The sequence below is a fragment of the Callithrix jacchus genome, chromosome 20, assembly GCF_049354715.1.
Source record: "Callithrix jacchus isolate 240 chromosome 20, calJac240_pri, whole genome shotgun sequence".
NCBI lineage: Eukaryota > Metazoa > Chordata > Mammalia > Primates > Cebidae > Callithrix > Callithrix jacchus.
Window position 1 is genome coordinate 915,621 of NC_133521.1, and position 18,811 is coordinate 934,431.

Genomic DNA, 18,811 nt, shown 5'->3' on the forward strand with positions numbered 1-18,811 from the left:
TACTCGGGAGGCTGAGGCAGGAGAATCGCTTGAACCCAGGAGGCTGAGGTTGTGGTGAGACGAGATCGCGCCAATGCACTCCAGCCTGGGTAACAAGAGGGAGATTCTGTTGAAAGAAAGAAAGGAAGGAGGGAGGGAGGGAGGGAGGGAGGGGAAGAGAGAAAGAAGGAAGGAAAGAAGGGAAGAATGGAAGGGAAGAATGGAAGGAAAAGGAAGGGAGGGGAGGGGAGGGGAGGGGAGGGGAGGGGAGGGGAGGGGAGGGAAGAGAGGCCATTGAGCCACAAAAAGATATGGAGGGCTCCGAAATGAATACCGAAGAGCCAGTCTCAAAGGGTACACACTGTCCATGTTCACAGAACATCCTCATCAAACTGCTCAAAACCAGAGGCAGCAAAACGCCGTCAAAGCTGGCAGAGGAAAAAACCAAGAGAGGACTAAAGATTTCCTGCGGGAGGCAGGGTGAACCAGAAGACAGAGCACCTTCCCGGCCTGAAGGAAACTAAACCAGACCCCAGTGCTCCAACAGAAACTGCTCTACAGGCCGGGCACGGTGGCTCGTGCCTGTGATCCCAGCACTTTGGGAGGCCGAGGTGGGTGGATCACGAGGTCAGGAGTTCAGGACCAGACTGGCCAACACGATGAAACCCCGTCTCTACTAAAAAAACACACAAAGTAGCTGGGCATGGTAGGTCGTGCCTGTAATCCCAGCTGCTTGGCAGGCTGATTAGGAGAATCGCTGGAACCTGGGAGGTGGAGGGTGCAGTGAGCCGAGATTGGGCCTCTGCACCCCAGCCTGGGCTACAGAGCGAGGCTCCATCTCAAAAAAAAAAAAAGAAAAGAAAACCACACCACAGCCCATCCCCACACCCCCAGGCTGGCACTGGTTCTCACAGCTCCTGGCCCTGGCTCACCAGAGAACCCTGACTCTCCCGTACCCAACACACAAGTGGTCCTGGCCCATCTCTTTCCTATCCTCCCTCAGGCCAACCCAATCACCTCCCAACTGGGGGCTGGCCCCTCACATGGCTCACGCAGGCCTTGGCACACGCCACCACCATGCCCGCATCTCCCTCACTGACATGGAGGGGGCGCCACTGACATGGTCTGAACAGCCCCTGCAGAGATGTGAACAACGCAGACCTCGAGTGGCTTCCACACCAAGAACAAACTCAGCCTCATGACCCGCGGTGCCCACGCTGCCACACGCCTGCCCTCTGTGCCTGCAGCCTCTGGGAGCCCAGGCCTGTCACCTCCGTGTCTGCTGTCATCACTGCCAAGACTCTGCTGAAGTCAGCACAGCAGGCCCATCCTCCTTCAGGCTCAGCTCAAATGTCACTTCCAGGGCACTGCCCCGACCAGCTCTAGGCAGACGCGGGCCCTCCTCACACACACCCCGGCATCGCGCCTACATTCTCCTTACCGAGCAGACGACGCGTGGCCCACCACGCCGTCCCCTCACTGGACCCCCTGCCTGCGTTGGTCACAACTTACCCCAGATTGTCGAACAGACACGCAGGCCCCGAGGGAGAGGACGAGGACACCCGCCATCCCAGCCCCACCCAGTCCACCACACGGTGCCCTGGGCTTCAAATCAAGTTTAATAAATAAAACAGCAAGGGGGGTTCAAGGCAGTTATCACTCCACAGTGTGGTCCTTGGTGGGGGTGAGGGATGGTCGAGTCCACTCGGAAAGGTGCTCGGGCACAACAGGCCGACGGCACCCACCCACGGAGGACCCCACTCCAACGTGTAAACAGACAGACGAGGGGCGGGGAGAATGGGACTCCGAGCCAGCGTGCTGGGACGCTCCCACAGAAGAAAAGCCTGCAGGGCTGGGCAAACGAGCTGGAGTCGGGCCCGCGTGGCGGCGAGGGCAGCTGGCTCTTCTGGGGGCCCCTGCCTTGGTACTGGGGGAGGGCAGCAAAGAGGGTGTAAGCCACCTGTCTCCTCAAACCCACTTCTGGGGTTGCTGAGGGGCCCCCACCCCAACCGCTCAGGATCGGAAAGCAGGGATGGAGGGGAGGAGGCAGCAGGGGGGTGTAAAGTGCAGCTTTTCCTGAAGTGGAGACGACGGGGTGGGGGGGTGGGGGGAGCCGGACAGCAAGGTATATGGCTCTGTGCCCCAAGGGGTTGGCACTGAGAAGCAGCTGCCCATGACCCCCCCAGCTGAGGCAGCCCACGGCCCTGCCAGGTGTGGAGAGACAGAGCCCAGTAGGGAGCTGAGGGTGCCCCAGCGGAGGCCGCTGGTGTGGGGCGGGGCGTCCTGCCGTCTCCCCGCCGGGGCAGCGACCCCTTCCCTCGCCTCTGCTGGCTGGAAGGGACTAGGCGGCCAGCTCTGCCCGGTGTCCCCAGGGCCGGGTCTTTCTGTCCCTGGCCGCCTGATGAACCCCACGTGCAGGCAGTAGCCTGGACCCGGGCAGCAGTGCCGGGCGCTGACGGTGCTGGGTATGACCCTGGGTCCAGTCTGTGTGGTTGGAGGCAGGGGCTCATGGCCCAGCTCCCTCACCCCAGTCCCGATGTGTTCTGAAGCAGAGGAGGTGCTGCCCCAAGGCCTGAGAGGGGGGAAGGGGTCAGAAGACCGACCGAGGCGGGCCAGCAGCAGCGCCAAGTCCAGTCTGGGCCACACACGCCTGCCCACAGCCAGGAATCAACAGGTCATCACGTTACAGCTGCAGGGGAGACCAAGAGAGAAGCAGAGTCAGTGAGGCCCACATGTCCACACGGCCTGGTGCCAGGGGCTGACCCGAGCCTCCCAGCCTTGCCCCTGCCCAGAACCTACACAGGTGAGTGTCAGCGATGCCCCCATGTCCACATGGCCTGGTGCCGGGGGCTGACCCGAGCCTCCCAGCCTTGCCCCTGCCCAGAACCTACACAGGTGAGTGTCAGCAACGTCCACATGTCCACACGGCCTGGTGCCAGGGGCTGACCCGAGCCCTGCCTCCCCCAGCCTACACCAGTGCAAGTAGCCTGAACAAGCCCCTACAGCAGCAGGCCCCATGCTCTGGGGGAGCTAGTGGCTGGGGCAGGGCAGGGAGAGCCCGGCGCCTGCCCTGTTTGTGGAGAATGTGGACCACAGGAATGTATTCTCCCGCAGGAAATACAGAAATCAAACCAGAAGTAGAAAAGAAAGTAAAGAAACTGTCCTTGGGCCCTCGGGGCAAATCCGCCCCCTTCTACAGCTCAGCCTGAGGGCTGGGGGGACCTCAGCTGGGGTGCTGGGCAGCACTCACTGTGACAGGGGCTCCGAGTGTAGCCCGGGGGCCGGGCACGTGGGGTGGGCGGCCAGGAAGGGGTTCACGTCCCCAAGGCTGATGAGTCCAAACTCGGTGACTGACAAAGCCACCTGGGCAGGGGCCACCGTCTCCTCCGGGTCTGCACCCAGGTCCACATGGCTGGGGATGAGGGGCAGCTCCCCGGGCAGGGCGAAGTCCACGGCCAACCTCGGGCTGGCGTCTGGCTCCGGAGCAGCAACAGCTGGCAGGTACGAGGCTGGGTCGGCCGGGGCTGGGGGCAGACGGGGCAGGGGCACAGCGGGGGGCTCGTCCAGCTGTTGTTGGAAGGAACAGGGCTCTGGCTCCGAGGATGGGGGGCCACCAGAGGCCACTTCAGGCTCACTGAGACCACCAGCTGTGCCATCCATGCTCAGGGGCTCTGTGAACGAGAAGGCAGCAGGGGGTGGGGCCTGCCCACAGACTGGGCCGCAGCCACGCCACACTCAGTCACCTTGCACGGCAGGCTGTGGACCGGGCGGGCGCCCACCTAACCTTGCTGGGTCCAGCATAGCCCGTAGAACTCAAAGAAGCCTCTGCACAAACACAAAACAAACCAGTTACGCTGACATCTGTGAGGCCACAGGCTGAGGCCCCAGCTTAAAAGGTCATAACATCACTGGATGGGTCACAACCCACATCTTTAAAACTAGAGCAGAAACAACAGACTTGGGTATAAATGATGCTTGGGGCAGTGAACTAGGGGGCAGGGTGATGTGGGCACCCCTGGGCAAACGAGCCACGTAAACCGCATTCTGAAAATGGGGCGACCCTCCCATGACTCAACCAGCTCAACGCAGGGCAAGAGAGCAAAGGGTCCCTGTCTGCACCCCACCTGCCCCCGCAGGTCTCCACCCTCGGACATGGTGAGAACTGCCCGAGGCCTCGTCGTGCTCCGTGGCGGCCTCAGGTGCAAGATGCTGGCGACAGCTCCAACACCCTGTCCTTCCTGAGTGTCCCAGTGACTGGGGTTATGTCCCCAGTGAGGGGCGGGCAGGCCCTCCTGGGACACCGAGGCCTGGAAAGCACCCCACCTGACCCTGTGGGGCTCCCTGGGGGTGGGCCACAGGCAGCCCTTCAGCAAGCCCAGGCAAGCACCGTCCGTGCCCTCCCCTCTCCTGGCCAGGTGTGCAGAGCCACATCCACACCACGTGGCGGGCCCTTGACTACCCAGACGCCCACCCGTCCCAGGCGCCAGGGACGGGGGGCTCCACCTGGCCTCGTAGCTCCAGACCAGCAGCCACCCCCAAGGCAGGTGACGCTCCCCATGTCTTACCTGTGTGCATCCCAGCCAGGGCGTCCTGCTCAGGGCAGGGGCGACCGGGGCCGTCAGGGTCACTGCCATCCAGGTCCTGGTCTGTGTCCCTGTGGGGAGAGGGCACCATGAAGGGCAGGAGCAGCTGAGAGAAGGGACGCCCCCATACAGGGGGTGCCACCCAGGCACCCACGTGCCCACTCCCGGTGGAGTGGCCTCCCATGGTTACTGCCGGGGAGCAGCGCTGCACGCACGTGGTTCCAGACGGGACGTACTTCCTCCGGCCCAGCCGCGTCTGCTGGGCAAAGTAGTCGTAGTGCTCCGACTTCTTCCACAGGTAGTAGTACTCTACACACTCGCCCACCGACCGCGTGCGCACCTGTGTAGAGGGATCAGGTGTCACCTCCGTCCCCAGCTGCCAGCCCCTGCACCCCCAACCCAGGACGTGTACTGGGATGGCACAGAAGGGGCACGGCACCCGCTGTGCTCAGATCATACAAGACCCTCCATGACCCTACTCAGGCCCACGGGCTACACCCACCATGAGCGAATGGGGGATCACAGCATGTGGCACTGACTCCTGTTTCAAGCCCCTGCAGAGCCCCCCAGCTCCTGGCTTGAGACCTCCCTTTCCTTTCTGTAGCATCAGCCACACACACCGGTCCTCCAGGGTCCACAGACTCCCGAACGCACAAGTCCGTGGCACCTGCTCTTCCGCCAAACGAGTGAGCACTTCCCAGTGCACACAAGACCCCACGGAAGGACACACCGGTTCTGTGAACCCAACTCAGAATTCACAATGCAGCACGGAAAGGCCAAAACACATGCACGTCAGGAGTTTGCAGAGACAAGAAGGGACGCGGGGCAAGCGTGTTCCGCATAGCACCCGGCTCGGAGCTGGACGCACACCTGTCAACACCTCCTGCCTCTCCGCGCAGCACCCGGCTCGGAGCTGGACGCACACCTGCCAACACCTCCTGCCTCTCCGCGCAGCACCTGGCATGGAGCTGGACGCACACCTGCCAACACCTCCTGCCTCTCTGCCCCGGAGGCTTGTCCCACAGCAAGCTTGAGTCTGAGGCCCCTGCTGGGGAGGCAGAAAAGACCCCCTCACCTGTACATACCCTAGTTAACTAACCCACCACAACCAGAACCAGGACACCCAATGCTCCCCTGCGAGCACAGCATGGGGTCCTGCCTGGGAGTGAGACCGAGACAATCTCTCCAGAGGGCAAACCTTACATGCCCGTCATGAGAGAGCTGCCCAGGAAAAGGCCAGGCTGAAATAAACACCAGCTCCCAGTCCCATTCCAGACAGAGCAAACCATCATGTGCTGGCTACACACAGCCCTGCCCAGAGCTACGGAAACACAGCTAGCAACCCTACTGCCCTGCAGCCACACCCGTCCTGACTGCCTCCAATCCAAGCACCATGTGGTGCTGAAGTCCGATGAGGACAGTCCCTGGCTGCCGCGCAGTCACAGAGGGACGCCCTGTGCTGCACAACCAGCCCCCGGCAGGTGCCTCGCCTCCTCCATTCATGGGAAGGCATCAGGCCCCAGGACACAAGGCGGAAGCGGCCTCAGCGTAACAAGGTCACAGCCCGCAGGTCCTGAGGGGACTCAGCGCCTAAGAGGGGAGTGGACAGAGGCGGAGAAGCCACAGGTCAGCCACGGGAGGGTTTTCAGCCAGAGATGCCTGACTCTGGCAAGAGGCTGTGTAATAACCTACCCTGGGCCAGCATCACTGACCCCATCTTAGCTGTAAACTCTGAGCTTCCCCCTCCTGACCACAGCCCCTTTGGGTGCACAACTGGGCCACGCTGACTCTGCTCATCCCACCATTTAACAGTTTAACTGCGTCCTGCCTGGCAAGCACACCTGCTATTGTGTGTAAGTCTCTTCAAAGCCCAATTGGTGATTGTCTGGAAATACCCTTAGCAACCAACAATCCTGGGGACCTCCTCCCCACTGGTCACCAGCTAACTCGCCTGCTCTGCTTCTGTAAAATCCGCTCCAGCTAGGCTCCCCCTCCCCTACCCAAATCAAGGTATACAGGGAAATCAAGCCCCTTCCTAGGGGCCGGGAGACTCTGAGCCTGAGCTGACTCTTGGCCAACGGCTAATTAATAAAGGACTCTGAATCTGGAACTTGGAGCGTGGTGCGTTTCCTTCTAAGTCGCTTGGTCATTACAGCTGGACCTTATCGCTCCAGAAGCCACAGGACACAGGGCATTCCTGCTGGACGTGCAGACACCCACAGAGGATGAGGCCAAGATCTAGGGAGGGGCAGAGGCAGCACCCGGCAGCACCCGCCTATTGTGAGGGTTTCCCCTGGGTGGCAGAAGGACCTGGGTCCCTGGAGGAGGAAACCCCGAGACCCCTGGTCCCCAGGGGTCAGGGTCCTGCTGTGGGGTCAGTGCTGGGCACAGAGCCAGCAGGCTCCTCTCTGAGGACATGGACATGGGAATGAGGTGCCCATGGTGCTGGGGTAGATGTGAGACAGAACGACTACAGGAATTCCGCTTCTACCACATTCCTCCCCAAAACCAGAGCCTTGTTCTTTTCGGGACTGGAAAGGGGCCCAGAGCAGTCAACAGAGGAAACTAGAGAAGACAGCAATGGGCACGCGGTGAGGAGGCGGACACGGGGCTTCAGGCCTGCAGTCAGTCGTTTGCTGTGGGCCTGCTGACCATCGGCCCCTCCCCAGACCTCAAGGAGCCCCCTCCCCAGACCTTCCGAGACTGAGGAGTCCCTCCCCTGATGCAGACAACCCTCCTCAGACCAAGGAGCCCCTCCCCAGATGGAGAAGCCCTTCCAGACAGAGAACTCCCTCCCAGATGAAGAACCCCTCACCAGATGAAGCCCCTTCCCAAATGGAGAAGCCCCCCCCCAGCAGAGGGCCCAGCCGACCCTCACGGAGCCTGGGGGAGGGAGGAGGGCCACGGCACCCGCACCTTGTTGGCCTGGATCAGGTGAAAGTTCTTCCCGTGCACACGGAAGCCGTGCTCAAAGTTCCTGCACTCCTCTTCACTCCAAGCACAGAGCCCATCTGCAAAAACGGCCGGGGGACTGGTGAGCTGCGCCGGGGCAGGGCAGCAGAGGGACAGGCACGGGCGCCGCTCACCTCGGATCACCTTGACGTTGAACCGCAGCCTCCGCAGGGCCTCCTCCACGTTGAAGTTGCATTTTACCAACTCATACAGCGCCTGCCGAGAAGACGTGTAGACTCTTCCCATGGGCTCACCCCAGGAGCCGACGGCAAGAACCGTCTATACCCTCTAGGGAATGGTATCAAGGGCGGCCCACACCACTCATCCCCAGTGACGTCAAGGCCGTCTGCACATCTATCCAGGGAGAGACTGAGGGGTGTCTACATCCCCCTGCGGAGGTATCGGGAAGCATCTGCGCCTCCTCCCTGATACGTGCCTTTAACTGGCCCCCTTCCGACCTGAGTGGCTGTTCCGATGCCCAGGCCCCCACACGCCTGACCCATGGCCTCCTTCCTGCCCTGCCTGGCCCCTCAGCCCCTGTCCTGAGCACGGCAGCACCCACCTGCTCACTGTCTTTCACAGTCTCTCCCTCCGGGAGCTGAGGCCTGGCCCTCTCATGCCACTGTCTCTTCACAGCTCTGTACAGGAACTCCTCCACCTCCCTCTCGGGGAGGACGCTGGGGTCCCAGAGCAGCTGGTCTTCATTCTCGTAGACTGCATAAGCAGAGGGCAAGGGTTTGCTGCAGGAACCCACTGTGCACCCACACATGCCAGGACAGGGAAGAGGCACTGTCCCACCCCCCTTTTCCCAGGGGATGCTGTCGCTCGCTCCTCTTGGGCTTGGTGAGGCTGGATCCAGGGCAGGCTCTGGGTGCCAGACACAGGCCTGTATCCTCATGACCAAACGCAGGCAGCCAGGAGCAGTCAGCAGGGGCGCCTGATCCAGCCAAGGGGTCAGAGCAAGCTGCGGGCAGCCTAGATCTGGGGCAGGGGAGTTCCCAGCAAGGACTCTGCAGAGGGGGATGTAAGGAGTGACCCCAGTGAGGTGAGGCTGGCTTCAGGCTGCACAGCTACAAGATGCGGGGGCCTGAGGGAGCAGGAAGGAGACCCCAGACTCTGGATGAAGGCAGCTGGGGCCTGCGGACCCGAGAGAGCGGATGAAGGCAGCCAGGGCCGGAGGACCCCAGACTCTGGATGAAGGCAGCTGGGGCCTGCGGACCCCAGACTCTGGATGAAGGCAGCTGGGGCCTGCGGACCCCAGACTCTGGATGAAGGCAGCTGGGGCCTGCGGACCCCAGACTCTGGATGAAGGCAGCTGGGGCCTGTGGACCCCAGACTCTGGATGAAGGCAGCTGGGGCCTGAGGACCCCAGACAGCGGATGAAGGCAGCTGAGGTCTGGGTCCCATGGATAAGCAGAAGCCCTCACAGGCACCGTCGCACTCTAACCGCGGGATCTGAAGAGCCTTGGCCAGAATGTGCATCACCACTGGGGAGACATCCTGCCCCTGGCAGCTGGTGCAGGTGGCGGACGGGCTGACGGGAGGAAAGGTCGACAACTTCAGATGAAGTCAGCTTTCAGCAAAGGGAGGGGTGCAGCCTCCAGCTGTGGGAAGGGACATGGCTTGGGACAAGGCAGGGGAGAGCTCAGGGCCAGGTCTGGGACAAGTGCCAGCACCTCTCGATTATCTAGGAAAGGGGCACAGGAACCCAGTCGAAGCAAACCAACGAATAACAAATGCCGTCAGTGCAGAGGGAGACAGTGAGAAATGCACACGGGAAACCGCTCCCACAGGAAACTGCCACCAGGAGCTGACACGCAACCAGCTCCCGGGCTGGTGCTGTGCCCACAAGGCAGGGCCTCTCCTGGTCCCCGCAGTCCTGCGAGGAAAGTGGGCGGACCCCACAGCCACCTCTCTCCATCTCCACAGGCACTGCCTGAGCCCTGCCTAGACCAAGGTGGTCTCTAAGAAAAGAGGCCATCTCTGGAGAAAAGTAGCACCACGTGCAGCCTAGCACGTGAAGAATGGGGAAACACGAGGGAAAAACGTGAGCCAGGTGTGATGGCTCACACCTGCAACCCCAGCACTTGGGGAGGCTGAGGTGGGAGGATCAGTCGAGGCCAGACCGGCACATTCCATCTCTACAGAAAATTTCAAAAGTGGCCAGGCCTGGTGGTACCTGCCTGTAGTCCCAGCCACGTGGGAGGCTAAGATGGGAGAAGCGCTTGAGCCCAGGAGGTCGTGGCTGCAACGCGCCACGAATGCGCCACTGCACTCCATCCCGGGCAGCAGAGCAAGACCCTGTCTCCAAATAAAACAAGAAAACATCAGACAACAAAGCAGGTCTGCACAGCCAATACTACGTGTCAGCAGACGAAGACATCTATCTAGGGTCAGCATGTTAAGAGAACGGACAAAGAGCCGGAGAGTCTCCACAGAGACTTGAAACTTATACAGAAGAATCTCAAGGACCTTCCAGGATTGGGAAATGCAGCACCCGAATGCATGGACCCAGGGAGTAGCTTACCAGCAGCCTGAGCACAGCACGAGACCAAACTAGTGGGATCAGAAAGAAACGGAGAGCTACAAAGAAAGAGCAGAGGCTGAGCGTGGTGGCTCACACCTGTAATCCCAGCACTTTGGGAGGCCCAGGCGGGTGGATCACGAGGTCAAGAGATCGAGACCATCCTGGTCAACAAGGTGAAACCCCGTCTCTACTAAAAATACAAAAATTAGCTGGGCGTGGTGGTGCGTGCCTGTAATCCCAGCTACTCGGGAGGCTGAGGCAGGAGAATTGCCTGAACCCAGGAGGCGGAGGTTGTGGTGAGCTGAGATCGCGCCATTGCACTCCAGCCTGGGCAACAAGAGTGAGACTCCGTCTCAAAAAAAAAGAAAGAGCAGAGTTTAGGACAGGCGTAAGACAGCTAAGCAACCTCAAAGACATGCACACGGGTCACAGAAAAGGCAAAGAATGAGGCGGCGGCACAAAATCTGAAGAGAGAAGAGCCAAGAATTCTTCAAAACTGACGACTGATGCCAACCCCCAGAGCCAGGACACTCGGGGCAAACACAAGGACACACAGAGGCACGTGTGCACACGCACATCACAGCAAAACTGGTAAAAAAAAAAAATCTGAGGCGAGACAACGGCACAATGATTTCAAAAGAAACAGTAAGACAGGCTCTGAGTTGTTTTCTGTTTGTTTTTGTTTTTCATAGAGACAAGGTTTCACCACGTTGGTCAGGCTGGTCTGGAACTCCTGACCTTGTGATTCACCCGCCTCGGACTCCCAAAGCACTGGGATTACAGGCGTGAGCCCCCGCGCCCGGCCCAGGCTCTGACTTTTAACAGAGACGGTGGCAGACAGGAAGCAATGGAAGGAAACTGTTCAGGTGCGGAAAGAAAAAAGGCTGAAAACCTAGAAACGTATAACCATGAAAATACTCTTTAGGGAATGAAAGCAAAATCGCGGCTTTTCAGAAAAAAAAAAATGCTGAAAGACAGCGTCAGGCCGAGTGAAAAGTTCTTCAGGCTGAAGGACATGACCCCACTGGAACTGAAGGGCACACGTGGGTCAACACAGAGACTGTCCACTGTTTAAAACAGCAACGTGTCATCTTGTGATACGCAGTTCTGGTTTTTTTTGGGACAGGGTCTCGCTCTGTCGCCAGGCAGGAGTGCGGTGGCGCCATATCGGCTCACCACAACCTCCGCCTCCAGGGTTCAAGTGATTCTCCTGACAGGTAGCTGGGATTACAGGCACCCGCCCCCACCATGCCCAGCTGATTTTTTTATTTTTAGTAAAGCCCATGTTGGCCATGCAGGTCTTCAATTTTAACTCCGGTGACCTCAGCCTCCCAAAGTGCTGAGATTACAGGTGTGAGCCACCGCACAGAGCCTCACAGTCCATGTTAAATGAGCACATTGTACTTCCAAGTAGACTGTGATGAGAACTCACACTGTAACCTCTAGGGTAAGCAGTGAACTAAAATCATAAGACAAAACAAAGCTACGTAATCCAAAGGAAGACACAAAAAAAATTAGAAAGAAAAACAGGCCGGGCGCATGTCTCACACCTGTCATCCCAGCACTCAGGGAGGCCGAGGCGGGCGGATCACCTGACATCAGCCTGACCAACATGGTGAAACCCGTCTCTACTACAAATACAAAATTAGCCGGGCGTGGTGGCGCCCCTGTAATCCCAGCTGCTCGGGAGGCTGAGGCAGGAGAGCTGCTTGGACCCAGGAGGCGGAGGTTGCAGCGAGCTGAGATCGCACCACTGCCCTCCAGCGTTGGCAACAAGAGTGAAACTCCACCTCAAAAACACAAGAACAAAGGGCAGATGGATCACACGGAAAGCAGAGAGCAAGATGGCGGCATTACACACTTGTTTTCACAATTACATGACATACAAGTAACCTAAAAAACGCAAATGAACTAAAAACTCCTAAAAAACAATGACTATCAGACCAAATTAAGAACAAAATCCAGTTGGGCACGGCGGCTCGAGCGCACGTTGGGAGGCCGAGGCGGGCAGGTCGCTTGAGGTCTACATTTTAGAGACCAGCCTGGTCGGCATGGTGAAACCTCCTCTCTACTAAAAACACACAACTCAGCTGGCTGTGGCGGCGGGCACCCGTGATCACGGCTATGAGGCTTACATGGGAGAACTGCTAGAAACTGGGAGGCAGAGGCTGCAGTGAGTGGAGATTGCATTGCTGGACTCGAGACTCCATCTCAAAAGAAAAAGAAGATTGAAACGTGCCATTTACAGACAATATGCTTCAAATAAAAACCACAGAATGGTGGAGAGAACGGGAAAGCCGAGCAGACGCTGAACAAACCTATGAAAAGCCGCGGAGTCACGTTTACAGCTGGTCCAGTCCTTCCTCATGGTAAGAAGAGGGTTCCTACAGAAGGACACTTCGCAACGACAGAAGAAACAACTCAACACCAAGACAAAGCAATCCTAACGTCTGCGCACGTAACGATATGGCTGCAATGTGAAGAAGAAATGGGCAGAATTAAACGGGGAAACGAGATCCACAACTGGAGGAGGTCACTGCAGAGCTCTCAATAAATACAAAAAGCAGCCAAACACCTGAGTGAGAATACAGACGATGGGAACAACTACCCAACTGGCCAAGGGAAACACACGGAGGAGAACACCCTACAACCGCACAACACACATGCTCTTCAAACACGCAGAACACTGACCAAAACAGATTAAATACTGGTCATAATGCGAGGCACAACTCACCTCAAAGAACTGAAATTAGAGGATGTTTTCTGACCACAGTGTAATAATTACACATCAGGAAGAGGGCCAGGCGTGGTGGCTCAGGCCTGTCATCCCAGCGCTTTGGGAGGCCGAGGTGGGTGAATCACCTGAGGCTGGGAGTCCGAGACCAGCCTGCTCAACACAGGGAAACCCCATCTCTACTAAAAACACAAAAATTAGCCAGGTGTCGTGGCGCATGGCTGTAATCCCAGCTACTAGGGAGGCTGAAGCAGGAGAATCGTTTGAACCCACGAGGCGAAGGTTGCAGTGAACCAAGATTGTACCACTGCACTCCAGCCTGGGCAGCAGAGCGAGACTCTGCCTGCCTGCACCATGGACCTCTGTGACCAGCACGCACACTCCAGACGAAAACCTCTAAAAGGAGAACCATCAACCCCTGGGGGGCTCATCAACTTGAGATGTCCTTCTGCGGTTCCTTATTCCTGCCTCAGCTGATGAGGGAACTGGACTTTGTAACTGACCAAGGCCAACCTTGTGACTCCAGACCCTTCGGCCCCCTCAGCTTGCAAAAGCCACCCTGAACTGTAACTTCTGCAACATTCCACTGTCCACCCCAAACCTACAAAACCACCTCCCGTCCCGCCGCCCTGCGCTGACTTTAGACTGAGCACGCCCGCACCCGGGTGAAGAAGCAGCCATGTTGCTCACACAAAGCTTGTTTGGGGGTCTCTTCATTCAGAGCGCACGTTTAACACAAAACAGAAACCAGCAATAGAGAGACACGATCAATGCTACAGTGAGTTTCTCATAAAGAGTAATACGACTGATGAAACTCCTAGGAAGGCTGAGGGGGGAACAAGAAAAAGCAGGAAATGCAAATCACCAGCATCAGGAATCAAAAAGGGGACGCCCTACAGATGCCAGGAAGGATGCGAAAGGGTCTGCTGACAGCCTGACGCCAACAGGGTCAGCAACGCAGGGCACGGTAAACCCCTCCTACACACAACCCATCGAGACAGAAACTATTGTACGTCAAATAAAATGAACCTGGCCGGTGGCTCGCGCCTGCAATCCCAGCACTTTGTGAGGCCAAAGCACGAGCATCACCTGAAGTCAAGAGTTTGAGACCAGCCTGGCCAATATGGTAAAACCTTGTCCCTACCTAAAATGCAAAAATTAGCCTGGCATGGTGGCGGGTGCCTGCAATCCCAGCTACTCGGGAGGCTGAGGCAGGAGAAGCACTTGAACCCAGGAGGCGAAGGCTGCGGTGAGTGGAGATCGCGCCACTGCACTCCAGCCTGGGTGACAGAGGCCAGACTCTGTCTCTGAGTAAATAAATAAATTGAACCTATAATTCAAAACCTTCCACAGAAATAAAACTAAATCCCAGGCCCAGATGACTCCACTGAAGAACCACGGAGGAAATAATGATCTTATACAAATTCCTCCAGAGGTTAGGAAAAGGCCACTTCCAAATACAATCATGAAAGCGGCACAACCCTGGGACCAAGACCAGACTCAGATAAATAAAAATAGAAGGGCAGCTCAGTACCTCCATGAACATACATGCAAAAATCATCCACATGAGCAAATCGAACTGAGGAAGGAAGGGACCAAACTTGTATGTGTTAATTTCCATTAACCTGGGTGCTCACGTGGAGCATGAATCACTGCCCCAGGGAAAGACAGCATTTTCATCAACCATTAAAGATGCCTTGCGGCAATCCGGGCACTGTGGCTCGCGCCTGTAATCCCAGCACTTTGGGAGGCCGAGGCAGGAGGGTCATCTGAGGTTGCGAGTTCGAGACCAGCTTGGCCAACATGGAGACATCTCATCTCTGGTAAAAAATACAGAATTAGCCAGGCCTGGTGGCAGATGCCTGTAATCCCAGCTACTCGGAGGCTGAGGCAGGAGAATCGCTTAAACCCACAAGGCACAGGTTGCAGTGAGCTGAGATGGCGCCGTTGCACTCTAGCCTGGGCAACAGAGCAAAACTCCGACTCGAAAAAATAAATACATAAAATAAAGAAAGTCAATTTATGTACTTAACTGCATTAGCACAATAGAAGAGAAAAAGACTGTCTCAATCCATGCAGAGAGAGCATTTGAAACAATTCAATGCACATTCATGAAAAACTGTCAGCTACGAGGAACAGAGGGGGAGCTTCCATCTAATAGAGCATCCACGGAAATCTCACAGCCAACTTTAACAGGGGAAACACTGGCCACTTTTTCCAAGTCTGAGACCAAGACAGAGATGTCCTCCATCAGTTCATCTTTTCATGCCTGCACTGGACTAGCCAGCACAAATTTAGAAAATAAAGAAGCAGGCCAGGTGCGGTGGCTCACTCCTGTGATCCCAGCACTTTGGGAGGCCAAGCCAGGTCAATCACCTGAGGTCAGGAGTTGGAGACCAGCCTGGCCAACATGGTGAAACCCTGTCTCTACTTAAAATACAAAAAATAGCCAGGCATGGTGGCACGCAACTGTCATCCCAGCTTCTCCAGAGATAGAGGCAGAAGAACTGCTTGAACCTGGGGGCCGGAGGTTGCCATGAGTTGGGTTCGTGCCATTGCACTCGAGCCTGGAAGGCGAAGGGAGACTCCATTTCAGAAAAAAGATGCTCTACTGAAAAGCACAGCATTGCTAAGATTGAAGGTCTTAACAGAGGTGACAACCCGGAGAGTGGAGTCTCCATTCTCCCTGAATTAGAGATCCAGTGCAAGCCTAATCAACACCCGAGCAACTATTTTTGAGGCAAGTGACAAGCTGTATATCTACCTAAGTTTTAAGATTAAAACTCGCCAGGGCTGGATGACAGGCTCACACCTGTCATCCCAGCACTTTGGGAGGCCAAGGCAGGAGGATCACTTGCGATCAGAAGTTCGAGACCGGCCTAGCTAACATGGTGAAACACCAACTCTGCTAAAAATAAAAAAAAATTAGCTGGGCATGGTGGCGCATGCCTGTGATCCCAGCTACTCGGAGGCTGAGACAGGAGAATGACTTGAACCCGGGAGGTGCAGGTCGCGGTGAGATGAGACTGCGCCATTGCACTGCAGCCTGGGCAACAAGAGCGAAACTCTGTCTCTAAAATGAGTAAATAATAATAAAACCTCTCAGCTGCCGAAAACCTAAGTTTTACTCTTAAACTCATATACACATACAACGAAAACTTACAAAGCTGGAAGACTTGCACCACCTCGGACTTACGTGTAATGTGTAACAATTGCAACAGTGTGGCAATGACTCAGGGTGAGAGAAGGGAGACACTTCACAGACACCTGATTTATCACAAAGGCATTGCTGCAACTCAGCGGGGGAGAGAATGGACTTTATTTTCTGTTGGAGACAGAGTCGCCGCACCTGGCCACAGTCTTCTCAACGTGTGGTGCTGAAGCAACCACATATCCGTATGGGAAACAGTTCCCTAAACCACACTTCATACACCACCTAACACCAGACACCAAAATTCATTGACTTTTTATCTTCCTGAGATGGAGTCTCGCTCTGTGGCCCAGGCTGGAAGGCAGTGGCGCAATCTCAGCTCACTGCAACCTCCGCCTCATGGTTCAAGTGATTCTCCTGCCTCAGCCTCCCGCATATCTGGGTCTACAGGCGTGCACCATCACGCCTGGCTAATTTTTGTATCTGTAGTAGAGATGGGGTTTCACCATGTTAGACAGGCTGGTCTCAAACTCCAGACCTCAAGTGACCCACCCGCCTCAGCCTCCCAAAGTGCGGGGATTACAGGGTGTGCCACAGCCCTGGCCGCCATACACCAAGATTTAAATTAAGTTGGATCACAGCCTTAAATGTGAAAGGAAAACAATAAAGGTTCTAGAACAAAACGCGGAAGAATACCTTCGAGAGCCTGAAGGTAAGCAAAGACTCTTAAATAGGACACAAACACGTTACTTTTAAAATGAAGATTGGTAAGCTGGACTTGACTGAAGACACCACCCAGAGTCAATGGGCAAGCCACACACTGGAGCAGACAGCAGCAGGCGCAGCGCCCACAGAGGACTCACTTCCAGAACGCGTAAGTCACTCCACGAGTCAGAGAAAGACCACCCAAGTCAGAAACGGGGAAAGCTTTGGGCACACAGAGAGAATATCCAAATGGTGAGCACACTCTCCAGGGAATGCCAGTGAAACACAGGACGCCACAAGTCCTTCTCAACTCAGGCAAACTCACCCTCGGGGTCAAACACCGAGAATGTGAGCGACTCCCACAAATCACGAGTGAGAAACTCGGGCAGCACACCTAACCCCAGCACACGCCTACCGTGCGACTCCCTGCTGTCCATCGAGACCTGAGCACTCTATCCACGAACCAGGCACAAGGGCGTTCACGGCCATGAACGGGCCCAACCATGACAGCAGCCCACAGCAGGAAGGGTGGGCAAACGTGGCACCCAAACCAAGCACCACAGCACAATACATGAGACACAAGCACGCAGATGACTCCAACAGCACAGACATCACACAGAGTGGGAGAGGCTGGCGGCATCCCATGGCTGAAGCAGTGCTGGCTGCCGAGGACAGGGCACCCTCATGGGGTGAGTCAGGGTTGGGAAAGGGCCCTGATGACAGGCTCCAAGGCCAGGGTTCCACCCAGAGTGTGACAGCAGGTGCCTTTTCTGGGTGAGGGTCCCGTGTCCCCTCTGACCCTGCCTTCTGGATGTCCCAGGTTGGCTGCACCTGCCTGCCTCCGTCCTCCTCTCACACGGTCCATCCCAGCCACGGAATCACCTTGGAGAAGGCTCCTGAGCTAGCAGCACTGGCCCAGGGCCTACAGGGCTCCGGGGCTAGGCAAGACCCAAGTCAGTGTGAAAGTGAGGCCACTCCTGGAAGGGGCCAGAGCGGCTTGGCTCTGAACTCCAGGGGGAAAGAGACAAAGATCAGGTCCAGGACAGGGAGTGCCCTGCAGAGCGGGGGAGCTAGGCAGGGGAAGCCGCAGGACACCCAGCAGGTCTCTCCAGAGAACCCGTCTGACCCAGGGCTCCTGAGGAGGCACCTCGGGGCAGAAGGCAGCGGCCCGGCTGGGGCGAGGCGGCTGGAGTCAAGGGCGGGGCAGGACGGACTGCCGAGGGTCTGCCTGCACAGGGTGACGGGAGCAGACCCCAAGAGACGGACAGAGCAGGGCAGAGTGGGCAGGGGCAGGCATCGACAGGCCCACCGCAGCCACAGGCTCGGCTGCCCAGCAAGCTACAGAGGGCGGGCACCTGACCAGGCTGGGCCCCTCGGACTGTCCAACGATCTGCCACCCAACCAGGCCACTCCCCTGCAGAAGTGAGTTCCCCGCCCCAGGCCCCACTTACTCTTCTCACAGTGCCGGTTCAAGTGCAGGCTGCTGAGGTCAGCTTGGAACTGAGGTCCCACCATGATCTCCTGCAAACAAGGGCCTGGGAATCAGGACACTGAGAAAGCATCAGCACAGGAGGGAGGCTGGCTGCATGTGCTGTGGCAGGCTCGGGCAGAGGGGCTGCCATTCAGACCCCAGACCCATGTGTGCAATGACACTGAGAAAGCACCAGCACAGGAGGGAGGCTGGCTGCGTGTGCTGTGGCAGGCTCGGGCAGAGGGGCCGCCATTCAGACCCCAGACCCATGTGTGCAATGACACTGAGAAAGCACCAGCACAGGAGGGAGGCTGGCTGCGTGTGCTGTGGCAGGCTCGGACAGAGGGGCCACCATTCAGACCCCAGACCCATGTGTGCAATGACACTGAGAAAGCACCAGCAGAGGAGGGAGGCTGGCTGCATGTGCTGTGGCAGGCTCAGGCAGAGGGGCCGCCATTCAGACCCCAGACCCATGTGTGCAATCGACCTGCTGATGCCAGTTCTGGGGTCTGAGGATGGGAGGCAGAGGCCTGGGTGTGTGAGAGAAGGCTGTGCCCTGACACTGGCCTGGCAGGCCCAGACAGGATGTCAGAGGAGAGACACTCTGGGTCAGCAGCAGGAGCCAGGGCTCCGGTCCCAGCCCACCCCAGGGTCAAGCAGCACGTCCCTCCTCTGAGAAGGGGCACATACCCAGGGAGAGGGCTCAGCA

At 57.3% G+C, this 18,811-nt stretch overlaps 1 protein-coding gene across 10 annotated transcripts in view; it reads right to left on the reverse strand.

The window, feature by feature from the left end:
* Positions 1-1,562: 1,562 nt before the first annotated feature.
* Positions 1,563-18,811, reverse strand: part of LOC118150987 (mesoderm induction early response protein 2-like) — a 28,510-nt gene continuing 11,261 nt past the window's right edge. For 5 of the 10 annotated variants that reach the window (XM_078358206.1, XM_078358207.1, XM_078358202.1 and 2 more), the window contains 8 exons: positions 18,083-18,152; positions 8,077-8,228; positions 7,649-7,730; positions 7,479-7,573; positions 4,778-4,902; positions 4,545-4,633; positions 3,230-3,650; positions 2,533-2,668 (listed from right to left, as the gene is read on the reverse strand). In XM_078358206.1, the coding sequence (XP_078214332.1) occupies positions 2,647-2,668; positions 3,230-3,650; positions 4,545-4,633; positions 4,778-4,902; positions 7,479-7,573; positions 7,649-7,730; positions 8,077-8,228; positions 18,083-18,152 (1,056 nt within the window). In that variant the 3' untranslated portion in view covers positions 2,533-2,646. Of the gene's footprint in view, positions 2,669-3,229; positions 3,651-4,544; positions 4,634-4,777; positions 4,903-5,432; positions 5,608-7,478; positions 7,574-7,648; positions 7,731-8,076; positions 8,229-18,082; positions 18,153-18,811 lie in introns of all 10 variants that reach the window. The other 5 variants (XM_078358205.1, XM_078358204.1, XR_013530461.1 and 2 more) reach the window with 4 other exon arrangements.